This window comes from Primulina huaijiensis, chromosome 14 (assembly GCF_012295235.1).
Source record: "Primulina huaijiensis isolate GDHJ02 chromosome 14, ASM1229523v2, whole genome shotgun sequence".
Lineage (NCBI taxonomy): Eukaryota > Viridiplantae > Streptophyta > Magnoliopsida > Lamiales > Gesneriaceae > Primulina > Primulina huaijiensis.
In genome coordinates this window covers 14130581-14143332 of record NC_133319.1, presented here as the reverse complement: position 1 = coordinate 14143332, position 12752 = coordinate 14130581, and the positions used below count along the sequence as shown (strand labels likewise).

At 34.3% G+C, this 12752-nt stretch overlaps 1 protein-coding gene across 1 annotated transcript; it reads right to left on the bottom strand.

The window, feature by feature from the left end:
- Positions 1 to 6219: 6219 nt before the first annotated feature.
- LOC140956576 (chaperone protein dnaJ GFA2, mitochondrial-like) lies at positions 6220 to 10997 on the bottom strand. The gene is made up of 11 exons (XM_073413374.1): positions 10684 to 10997; positions 10512 to 10599; positions 10240 to 10304; positions 10098 to 10172; positions 9063 to 9135; positions 8526 to 8617; positions 8313 to 8384; positions 7979 to 8035; positions 7635 to 7683; positions 6832 to 6898; positions 6220 to 6497 (listed from the first exon to the last, which is right to left on the bottom strand). Exons 1-11 carry the CDS (start codon positions 10702 to 10704, stop codon positions 6401 to 6403), a joined length of 756 nt encoding a protein of 251 aa, XP_073269475.1. The 5' UTR covers positions 10705 to 10997; the 3' UTR covers positions 6220 to 6400.
- Between the last annotated feature and the right edge of the window lie 1755 nt (positions 10998 to 12752).

Below are 12752 nucleotides of genomic sequence, written 5' to 3'. Positions count from 1 at the left end.
TATGTTGAATTCAGATCGTGATTGTGACTCGTATTCTTAATCTTAATGGGCGATGGATCCATCTAAAGAAACCACAGTACTGGGCGGCGGGGGACACCAGCAACACTCTCACCGGTCAACTGGGCCCTGGCCAACGTATTAACATATTCGTATTCGTATCACGTATTCGTATTCGTATCCGTATCCAAGGAAACACGATCGTCGGGCTCCCACTGGGACCATAACCCTCACGATATTTCCAACATGTAGTAGTCACAATCCCTTCACGTCCTTCAACATGTCGTATTTCCATCACTTAACAAAAATATGCATATAATATCGTTTTTCTTTTAAACCAAGCATGCAACATATCTTTTAAATGTCAATGTTAAATCATAAAAATCCATAAACATTTAAAAATCAACGTTTTAACATATAAAAATCATTAAAAGCCATAAACGTTTTAAAATCAACATTTTAACATAATAAACATTTAAAATAACCTTTTGACATTTAAATCATAAACCTTTAAAATAACCATTTTAACATATAAGAATCCTTAACATTTAAAATAGACATATTAACATATAAAAATTCATAAACATCCATAATCATTGAAAATAATCATATTAGCATATAAAGCAGCATTCAGGACACTGCCATGACGATTACTAATTTCTAGGTGCGAAAAGACCGTTTTACCCCTAGACGTAAAATTTCACGTTTTTGACATTTTCTTAATTCCATTGACTCTAACATGTCCCAAATAATTATTTAAGCTTACATGAATTTTCCCATATTTTTATTTAGCTTAAAACGAGTACTTTTAAATTAATCTTTAAATGTGACGTATTAATGCGTTTTAATCCTGAATTAAACCAAAACTTAATATAAAATTCCCAATTAAAAACTTAGACTTATAATAATTATTTAAGNAATGATTTCAGAATGAAAGGGGGAGCTCTATTTATAGAGCTTCCTATCAGTGTGAATACGCGTTAAAAACGCGTATTCTTATTTTCAATCAAACGCAACGTGTACAATTGCCGACATGCATTAATTGCACACCAATTGCCGACAATAACAAGATGCATCCCTTAAATCAGATCGATCTAGAGCGAAAAAGTCCATAACAAGAACTGACGTATGTGATTTAAGGGATGCCTTGAGTGGTTTGATCATCTAGTATGGGGTGCGAGCTGGATCGTTAATCTAGGAATAAACACATTAGATTCAATCTCGTGAAAAAGATATGATCCAATTGTTGTAACCCTTCAAATGAAATGTGATCTACACAATTATATCAAAATCTCACGGATTAGATTGAGTCTTAATCTTGAGTCACAAATAATCATGAAAATGTCCCTGCAACCATTGGAGAAAAGTATAAATAGAAACTCGGCCTGGAATTCACTCATAACATAAAAATACACATATCCTGCATATATTTTCATTACAAAGAGTTCTAAGAGAATCTTAAATTCGATGGTTTTATGATTTTGAGTGCTTCCATAAGAAAACTCAAGTTGTTATATTTTGGAAAACGATTGTCGTATTAGATCAACACAGTGTAGGGAAAATTCATCTTAAAGAGACACAATCCAACTCTAGCATTTGCTTAGAATGTACTCTATTTTGTTCCAAAGTTTGTGGCGTCACGACATCTTCCTGCAACAACTTTCTGACAATTTCAGTTTGCGCCTCACACTGACCCAAGAGATAATAATGAAGTCTTTCCATGCGAGGTGCATAATACTATTCAACTAACAATGTGATGCATGATATTTGAATTTGGTCAGTTTCATTAACGTTTGTTCGATATTCATCGTTCTACAACAAATTATTTTAAACTAAACCCATATATATATAAAACTACATTTAAAAGATATATTTGGGTTGGATGATTACTATGTTTTTGTTTATCCTAGTTTAACATTCATTATGTAGGACCTAAAATTTTGAGTCAGCATCTCTCATGAAGTTGCATGCAAACAATATTTGAGTAAAATTAATTGTATTATGTTTTCAAAAATAGGACATATACTCTTGCAAATAAGGAAAGTGTGCTTGAGTTTTAAAAATAAATGAGTTAAATGCGCTTATTTTTAAACACACGGGTGTAAAATATTATAAATTTTATACACAGGATTTTGTGATTGTTTTCATTTTTACAAAAGTGTAAATTGTTATTTGCCCTAGTTAAGGTAAGTGATAAATGCTATCTCAATGTGAAGGTCAGCGAACAAACACAAGCAATGGAAACAATCTTTTAGAGTAGGTGCTCAGCGAGCCAACTCGTGGTTTGAGTTTTATTAACTTTTATGTAGAAACAATCTTTATTTTAGTAATATTTTAGGGTTTTATCCAATTGTGGCATTTACATTATCCGTATACTCATGCAAGCTGCATAAAAAAGTCCTTCGATATACCATGAGGTCTACCTTTCAACTAAGATCATGAAACTCATTAGGAAATGTACCATATATTCTAAACAGGTTCCTAGTCGAATCATTTGTTTTCCTATGGATGAAGATATCTTATGTGATCTGATGATTTAATAGTGCAATGAATATATGGTCAGAGTAAGTAATGTACATTTTGGAAAGGTATTTCCTCAATTGTACATATCATGTCACTGTTATTACTCAAATATATATTATATCGTTATCGAATTTATTTACAACTCTCGATATACAAATGGTTGCAGATTCGATCGGGATATATGAGTTGAAGGGACCATATCGTACACTAATCATAACTTAAGGTTTTTACAGGTACTATCAGTGATGCATAGGGGATCATTGAATGATGCTACTAGACGCTCTTACCATGATCGAATAGGTGCATTCAGACTTGAGTTTTGACGTTCTTGATCAATGGGTTGATGAAAATAATGAGACTAATTCGGATAAGCCTGAATATGAACAAATATTGCTCTGAATCACATGAAGTTGTGATCTCATGGCTAGCTATATCTCTGAACCATTGAGAGTCACACAACTGACACAAGTATTCGATTCCGTATTCTCGTTGAGATAATCAAGTTCAAGTAGTTGAATTTAGCGACTGTAGTTTGATGGAGATCAAACAGATTGCTTATAAAGGAATATATAAGTTGATTTCGTGTAATGGAACATGTGGAAGTTAACTTGATTGCTAATTAAGTGAGGAAAGTGGAACTGCATGTTTTAGTGAAAAATTTCACAAAACTGATAGCTGCCAAAAATGGATCAGTGGAAAATTGTCTTTTGAACTTTTCAATCTTCATTATATGAATGAGATTTTTACCCTCGATACATCGACACTGTCAGATCGTCTGTCGGAGTTATAACGAGTTCACAATTATTTATTTAGTAAATTTAGAATCTGTAATTAAATNTTAGCATGGCTAGGACTCTTCCCTTGACCCTACCACGTCCCTAGCCAGGCCCTGGTCCCAACCAAGCCAAAGCCAAGCCCTTACACACCCAAAGCCGTGAGCCAAGAAGCACTACAGTCCAAGCAAGCTTCCAGCTTGTTTTGCCCCACGCTGTAAAACGTTTTTTTTTAGTGTGATCCTAGGACCCTATATTTTGTATAAACCATGCTTATTCATAACCTATATCATGGCAGCCCTTAAACAAAACAAACACATGATTTTTGAAGGAAAAACCAAGCAAAAAATTTAGCATAAGTCACAAATCCGAAAATCCTCGAGGTTTTACTTGTTTTCTCCAAAATTTTCATGCATAAAAATATAATATGATGTGATGATGTTTTTGAAGGAAAGAATAGGCGTGCCTTTGCGTTTTAAACGCACGAATGAACGTTGACGATTGCGAAGAACGGCGACGAACGACCAAGGTTTGAAACTCCCTCAAGCTAACAAATTTTCTTTCAATTGCTGAAGGGGTGTGTCGTGTATTTGTCTTTGAGGGGGAGAGTTTATCAATTATTGGGGTGTGGGGCGTGAGTTATGAGAGTGGGGGAGGGTTGTTTAATATATTATATACCTAATTAATCCATTAACAAGGCTTAGACTCATTAATAAATTTAATTAAGTGCACTTAACTCATTAGTGTTTAACTAAAATATTTAAAATAATTTTGCTTAATAAAGTTTGTGAATTGATTAGCCGGGTTGCCAAAAAATTCGTATTTTTGTTGAAACACCAACACCGATAAAATTACGTCCTGGCGTATAAAATCACCTCAAAACCCCTTATTTTCAAAAATAAGAAAAAGCAGCACTTTTACTTTAAATAATTAAAAACAATTCTTTAATAAAAACATTTTCTATTTTTCAGCCTTCGGTCTCCGTTCCTCGATCGCAACTCGAATAATCTTTAAAAATACATTTTAATGCAACCATGTAGAAAATATAATTTTAAACATGCAAATATGCACAACATAATTCAATTAATGCAATTAAAACATTTAATTAAAAATACAAAAGAATTTAATAACTCAAATGCATGTGGTTCGTATGGACCTTAAAATTTTCGGGGCGTTACACATATCATGTCACTGTTATTACTCAAAGATATATTATATCGTTATCGAATTTATTTACAACTCTCGATATACAAATGGTTGCAGATTCGATCGGGATATATGAGTTGAAGGGACCATATCGTACACTAATCATAACTTAAGGTTTTTACAGGTACTATCAGTGATGCATAGGGGATCATTGAATAATGCTACTAGACGCTCTTACCATGATCGAATAGGTGCATTCAGACTTGAGTTTTGACGTTCTTGATCAATGGGTGGATGAAAATAATGAGACTAATTCGGATAAGCCTGAATATGAACAAATATTGCTCTGAATCACATGAAGTTATGATCTCATGGCTAGCTATATCTCTGAACCATTGAGAGTCACACAACTGACACAAGTATTCGATTCCGTATTCTCGTTGAGATAATCAAGTTCAAGTAGTTGAATTTAGCGACTGTAGTTTGATGGAGATCAAACAGATTGCTTATAAAGGAATATATAAGTTGTTTTCGTGTAATGGAACATGTGGAAGTTAACTTGATTGCTAATTAAGTGAGGAAAGTGGAACTGCATGTTTTAGTGAAAAATTTCACAAAACTGATAGCTGCCAAAAATGGATCAGTGGAAAATTGTCTTTTGAACTTTTCAATCTTCATTATATGAATGAGATTTTTACCCTCGATACATCGACACTGTCAGATCGTCTGTCGGAGTTATAACGAGTTCACAATTATTTATTTAGTAAATTTAGAATCTGTAATTAAATAATAATATTAATAATTGTGATTACTAAGTGAAAAATTCTCATTAAACATTCTAGATAAGTAGAGAATATATTAATTAATTGAATAATTAAATAAAAGTTATTTAATTTAAAGCATATATATATATACCCAATGGGGGAAAACACACTCGACGGGGATAGAATTTTTCACAAAATTCGGACATTTTTTAGATAATATTCAGTACATGTCTTCCAAAATTATCATCCCAAAATACGTGCATACATTTGCTAGCACCATGAACGGAAAATAATAATATAATAAATAATATATTTTAAATTCTAAACATCTGTGTATATAAATAATAAATATATATAATTTTCAATGTTTAAAAAATCAAATAAGCTCTAACACAATTAAAATAATATTTTTGACAAAATTAAAATTCAAATAATCATATATATATATAACAATAAATAAAACTAAAAAAATTTAATTTAAAACATATAAAAAAAACTGTCAACCGCTCCGTTCAGTTTGATTGATAAAACAGTTTTTGTACGAATATGGACCCGTGACCAGTTTTCGGTCAAACCAGTTCTGAAAACACGGTTAAATGAACGGAATTGTTAGCACCTCAAATCAAAACATTTAAAATATGAAGCCAATTAAAAAAAAAAATATGAAAAACCATGTTTATGGTAGCGGAGAAGTAGTTAGTTAATGGCCGACAGCGGATAGAGTTGGCTTTGAGCCCCCAAAAATATGGAATTAGCGGTTGTTAATGCCTCAAATTCAAGCCTATACTGGTGATGCAGTAACTCTACCAGTAAGCTTGATTATTGTTTCAATTACTTTTGGTTTAATAGTTTATTTCATCTGCTCATTGCCACTATTGCAATTTGTGCAAGAACTTTCAACTATACATGTATGAGAAGGCACACGAGTAGGTAATATCCAAAAGATAAACTGAAATATACTTTGGCGCCCTTGATAACTAAGCCACACCTCCTAATAGACTTAGATATTCATCAAAATATATAATGCATAGAAACATGGTTTGTGAATGTTACAAATCCTGCCCAACAAAAGGGAAGGAATAAAAATGTATGGGTACTTTTAACCTCTTAACACAAAACTGAAGCAAATTACTTCGGGACACATTTTTTCCTTCTTTTGCAAATGTTATAGCATTTGAGATAAAAACGTCGCAGGGATCAACCTGATGCGCCTGCAGCTGCTCCCTTATCATAGTCTCTTTGCTCTTCCATAACAAACTCTTCTATTAATTGGCGCTGCCTCTGGGTCAAGTTTCTGATAGAAGAACAAATAAGATAAGTTGGAATTATAGACTCAGGAAATAAAGTTTATCGTATGTACTCATGGAAGAGCGTGTAACACTCACTTTCATTTTTAACTTTGCTGTTCTTACTAGGTACGAGTTTAAGACAAGAGCTAAAAGAACAAGCCTTAATTATATTAGAAGTAGAGGGAGTTTGCTGTTTTAGAAATGGAACATTATTGTAGAAATAGGTTTTTTATGTTCACCACTGCCGTTCCACCATGAAATTAATCAGGAAGCAATAAATAGTTTCCCAATGACAGGATACTAGGAAGAAGGGAATACTACAAAACCCAAGGTACTTACGTTGGAATGCTCACGTTGAAGTGAACATACTGGTCCCCAAATGAATATGAGTTTCTGACTTTGATCCCTGCATGACATTGAGAATAATTAATTTTTCTGGTGCACAAATAACATACGAGCTTCTAAAAATTTGAGAGAAGTTTTGTTCAGATATATGCTAAACAAATCCCAAAAACCATTGGCACTTACAAGCTAGGGAAAATTTGATATATACTAATTCCAGCAAAGGAAAACAATGACTACTTGCAATCACTTCATTGAAAAAGTTTATGCTGCATCTTATCAAGTAATAAGTGTAATCAAAACTTCTGAAAAATGAATTGCATGGAAAGCATATTGTTTCTCCACTGCAGTTCCTTGCGAGACTTGACATTAACATATCGGCAGCACATTAATATTGGTTTTCATGCGCATTCTTCTCAAGGAGGACAATAATGAGATACTGATGAAATATAAGCTAGCTCATCAAATACTAAAGTAAACTTACTGCAGGCACAACTAGACATACACCTCAAAGAAACCCTACTTAGTTCCATACGAGGGGATAAGTTAACCATTTTGTACCTTGCATGTGTCTTATCCTCCAATACATTCCTATACTTATTAATGAACTGAACACATTTATATCAAAAAAAGACATTCTTTAACATATTCCCAACAATATATCTCGCAAGACTCGTGGGACACATATCCACGTTGATGTTTGTCTTTTGCATCAGAATATCTAAACGACCTTCAAGATTTATGACCTCTCAATGATTAGCGAATGAACAAGAGGATTTTAAATCCACCAAAACTCATACCTTTTTTCCTCAAGACAACCTTTTGGCCAGGTTGAGTACCGGGTCGTACCTACAAACCAAAAATAAATAAATAAATGAATGAATTTTACCGGGAGGAAACAAAATGAAACGCTGATAGTGGTGCCAGCAATCTGTACCAGAAAAAAACACCTTTCAAGACCACAACACACAAAACCCCATACCAGCCCTCTCCATCACAAAAATTAAAATTTTTTTTTTTAAAAAAAAAAATTAGCTAAAAAGCAATCGCAAATTTTCATTTGCAAAGTGATAAAAGTCCAAAATAAATTCAAAAGTGTGGGTGTTGTAAGAATAAATAAATCCCAAAACAACCTCAGACAGACCTTAACAACAACATCCCCAGTCAGGGTGGGCACGTGGATAGATCCTCCCAAAATTGCCTGTACAAAGTATATAGTTACTGATTAACTTAGTCATGTAAAGAAAAATAGCTATAAAATAACTTGATCTGATAATACAGAGGAGACAGCAGTACAAGCATCAACTTCCATTATTTTAGAAGTATAAAACTCGAACGTTCAGCATAGTATATTATACCAATATAAAGTCACTATCACCAAAAATAAAACCAATGGCCACTAACCAACTCATTTACAAATTACAAAGTTTTGTTACTCTAGAAAAAGTTCAACAAAAGTGTATTTCATTAGGGATTACCTGAGTGATACTTAAAACTGCATCAACATGGATGTCAGCCCCTTCTCTACGGAACACCGGATCTTCTCTGACCTATAAAACATCCATAAGCTTATAGAAAAATAAAATAAAATACATCCATAATGATTTGAGCATGTCACTATGACCACATTCAAATGATAATATGCCCAGAAATAGAAACTCGTGCGCCTGTAATTGAGCTAATCAAGTAACCTTGATCATAACATAAAGGTCACCAGGTTGACCCCCATCTGAATCTGCTCCTCCACTCCTGGGGACCTTAATAGTTTCATTATTATCCACCCCTGCATATTGACAAATTTAAACCAAGACAAGAAAAATCTTGTTGATACAACTTCGAAAATAAATACACATCCATGCAGAATCATATCATTTGAAAAATCACGTTTCATGTTGTCATAACACCACGTTTGTCCCAGAATTATGCAGAAACAGGGCAGTAACAAAGCATTCGGAAATTTCCCTAAAACCTCAGCTAAAAATGAAGTTTCAAACATACAAGAGTTTTGCCATCATCATTATGGTGCATATGATTACAGAACAGTTGGATTGATTTAACAGGAAGAGAAAACATGAAACATCATTTCAGTCAATTCTACTTTGGCCTTGAGATTGATACAGTGATGAAAGTGCGAAAAGCTGCAAAAGGCAGTTGCCCAACGCAAGACTAAAATCAAGATGAATAAAATCCATCAAGCACACAAATGATTAACCTTTCTATGAACTCACCTGCCATGACATTCATTTTCACTGCTATCGGACCTCTCAACACTCGCTTACCCTTGCAAGATTTGCAGAAGCTCTGTCGCCAGAAAATTGGAATAAATAGTCAGTATTATTTTATTTAATCCACCAATACATTTTTTATCACTAGACCATAAAAAACATATGGAAAAACAAATGTTAAAAGCAGATCATCAGTTATTATGGTTGCATACGCACAACTTCAAGGCACAAATTGTTTGGAAGAGCAGAGATTAAATAAATATCTTTTCTCATTCTCCGTTGGAGACAAAGTTGGAAATTCTCAAGTAACTGCATTGACGTCATATTTTTGTCGAGGCAAAACAGTTCCACTTTTGTATTCTATAACCTAAAATTTTTTACTGACCAAAACATATAACCCTACTTAAATACACGTCCAAGGATTCGTATGATAACCTAGAGAACAAAGAATGAAATGCCCCAACAGGGAGATGAAGAAATCAGCCCAACGGTGAATATATTCAGTAAAATTATTTCAAATATTTGCAGAGATCCTATGTACCTTCCAGCACAAAATTACATGAAAAGTATTAGGGAATCCTAACCATTCAATAATAGCAATGAATATATAGTCATATTTTCATGTCATTTGCTGAACTTATGATGATGCCACCAAGTTCTACCACTTTTTTGTTCCTACACCTTCACTCATGCAGTAGGAAACTACCACACACCTGATTTCAACATGAAGAATAAAAAAGAAAAGATAAAACCAATAATAGTACATAGAGACCAGATATATTTCATTAGCTGCCCAAGAGGACCATCATTGCCATTAAATCAGGGTAAAGATCAGTACAAGCAATGTCAACAGCTATCCACTGCCTCCTAGGCCATTTTGCTCACTTCTCAGATAAATGGTCCAATTGAATGAAAAGCTTAACCAAGACAGACTAAAGTATCCACAGGGACAAGGAATATAGCACGACATAACTGAAAAAATCAAGTTGATGCGAAGGAAATAACAAAAACATCTTATTAGGACATAAAATGTCATACCGACACGATTTTCCCAGCACCTCCACAATTTGGACAAGTAGACTGAAGTGTGAAAGGACCATTCTGTGATATTATCTGGGTACACAAAGAAAGATATTAATGCTCACCAATAACACAAGGTGGTGATGCCAAAGATGCTCACCATGCCCGAGCCTCTACAACGTCTACAAGTTTCAGGCCTGGTACCCGGAGGAACACCAGTTCCACCTAAAAAAATCAAGTAAAATGATGGAGAACAACAGCATGACAAGTTGGATGAATCACTTGAGCATTAATAGATCAATCATACCATGTATATTCTAACTTACTTAACTAACTCAAAGGATTCAAAGCTAATAAACCAACACAGAAGATAATGTATGGACTTCATAAGTTTTGATAGTGACAGTTTTCAGGAAAGGCATAAGCCAATACCACAAGTATCACAAGCCATATCAGTTACAATTGATAGAGTTTTTGTGCATCCCTGGACAGCTTCCATAAAGGATAGTTCCAAAGAAACCTGCATTCAATGACCAAAATTTATCATATTTATTTTTAAAAAGTGAAGATTAAATTTATAGACAATTGAACAAAAGATAGTAACCTTGACATCCTCGCCACCCATGTCCCTATTGAAGATGTTGAAAATCTGAAATTACAACAAAATATGCCAAAACACACATCAATTAGAACTTTGGAGCTTGAGTGGAAAGTAGCAACAATTTAGATGAAAAAAAATCAAGGTTTATGGTGCAATACTGCAACTTGGACAGTACAAACATGTCAAGGACAGTAAAATCGAAGGCCAACGTTGGTTCTCGCATACATAATGCATGTCCCTGTGTAACTCATCTACAGCTCTTTCCACACAAATACCACTAAATCCAGGACACCAGTTCTATCCTGATCATAAAAAAACTTGTATAACATTAAAGTTTCTGGTGGCTGTATGTCTCAGTTAAGGCAAGTGCCACTTTTTGGCCAAGATCAGGTAGCATTTAATAGTTGCTGCCCTCAGGATTTCTTCCCTCACTAAATCAAACATTGGAAGAGTAAAGATATATATGGTTATTGTGGTTCAGGAAGAGAAAGGCAAAACGAATTCGTTCGTTTCTTATAGTTTACAGTACATTTATAAACAGATCCTACCTTATCAAAAGCTAATCTAATTCAAAATACAAATAATAGATAAACTTCTATCCAACCTAACTACTAGAAAATAATCCTATTATATCAATTTCATCACTCCCCCCAAGGTGGGTCATAAAGGTTGATCACGCCTAGATTGGAAGTCAAATCTTCAAAGGTAGGCCGATAGAGTGTCTTGGTTAGACCGTCTGCAATTTGCAATTTGTGTGGGAACATATCTGACATCAATGATCTTGTTTTCAATCTTCTCACTCATGAAATGACGATCCACCTCAACGTGTCTAGTTCGATCATTGTGAACTGGATATTGGATATACTAATGGCAGACTGATTATCACATATAAGTTCCATTGGTTCACAATCTTCCATCTTTAGTTCATCGAGTAATTTCTTGAGCCACATACCCTCACAAATTACATGAGACAAAGCTCGAAATTCAGCTTCAGGACTGATAATAGCAACCAACGGTTGCTTCTTGCTCCCCCAAATTACAAGGTTTCCCCACAAGAATGTACAATACCCGGAAGTAGAGCGCCTATCTATTGGTGATCTGGCCCAATCAGCATCACTGTAGATTTTGACACCTGTGGTTGATGTTTTTCTGAATATCAATCCTTTTCTTGGAGCCTTTTTCAGATATCTCAACACTCGATAAGTAGCTTCCATGTGTTCTTCAGTTGGGTAAATCATGAACTGACTAACGACACACACAACAAATCCGATATCTGGTCATGTGAGATAGATATATAAGCTTTCCAACTAGTCTTTGGTATCTCCCTTTGTCCACTGATGGGCTATCTTTTTTCAGTCTGATAATTATATTTGGATCCATAGGCGTATCCACTGGCTTACAGCCCAACATACCGGTTTCCTTCAAGAGGTCTAAAACATATTTTCGTTTGAAAAATTGAGATACCAAGAGATGATCTTGCCACCTCCAATCCCAAAAAAATACCAAAGGTGCCCGAGGTTCTTCATTTCAAATTCCTCAAAAATATAGATTTCACATGAGCCATTTCTTCTTTATGATTTCCTGTAATGACAATATCATCCACATAGTGTATGAAAACCGTAACCTTTACCAATTCAAAGTGTTTCACAAATAACATATGATCATATTGACATTGTGTGAAACCATCTCACTTCAAGACATTGGTGAATCGGTAGAACCAGGCTCTAGGAAATTGTTTGAGCCCATGAAGTGACTTCTTCAGTTTGCACACCATCGTCGTTGCTTCAGATTCAAAACCCGGTGGGATGTCCATATGTGTTTCCTCAAGATCTCCACTGAGAAATGCATTTTTGACATCGAGTTGTTATAAAAGACAGTCTAGATTTGCAGCAATTGATAAGAGGACTCGTACTGTGTTAGTCTGATCACTAGAGCGAATGTCNACTCGACGGGGATAGAATTTTTCACAAAATTCGGACATTTTTTAGATAATATTCAGTACATGTCTTCCAAAATTATCATCCCAAAATACGTGCATACATTTGCTAGCACCATGAACGGAAAATAATAAT

Coding starts and splice junctions, on each gene's coding strand:
- LOC140956576 (XM_073413374.1), bottom strand. CDS start 10,704: ATGGGTGGCGAGGATGTCAAG. Junction 10,600..10,683: donor TGGGTGGCGAGGATGTCAAG/GTTACTATCTTT, acceptor CATTGAATGCAG/GTTTCTTTGGAACTATCCTT. Junction 7,684..7,978: donor CTGGGGATGTTGTTGTTAAG/GTCTGTCTGAGG, acceptor TTTGGTTTGTAG/GTACGACCCGGTACTCAACC.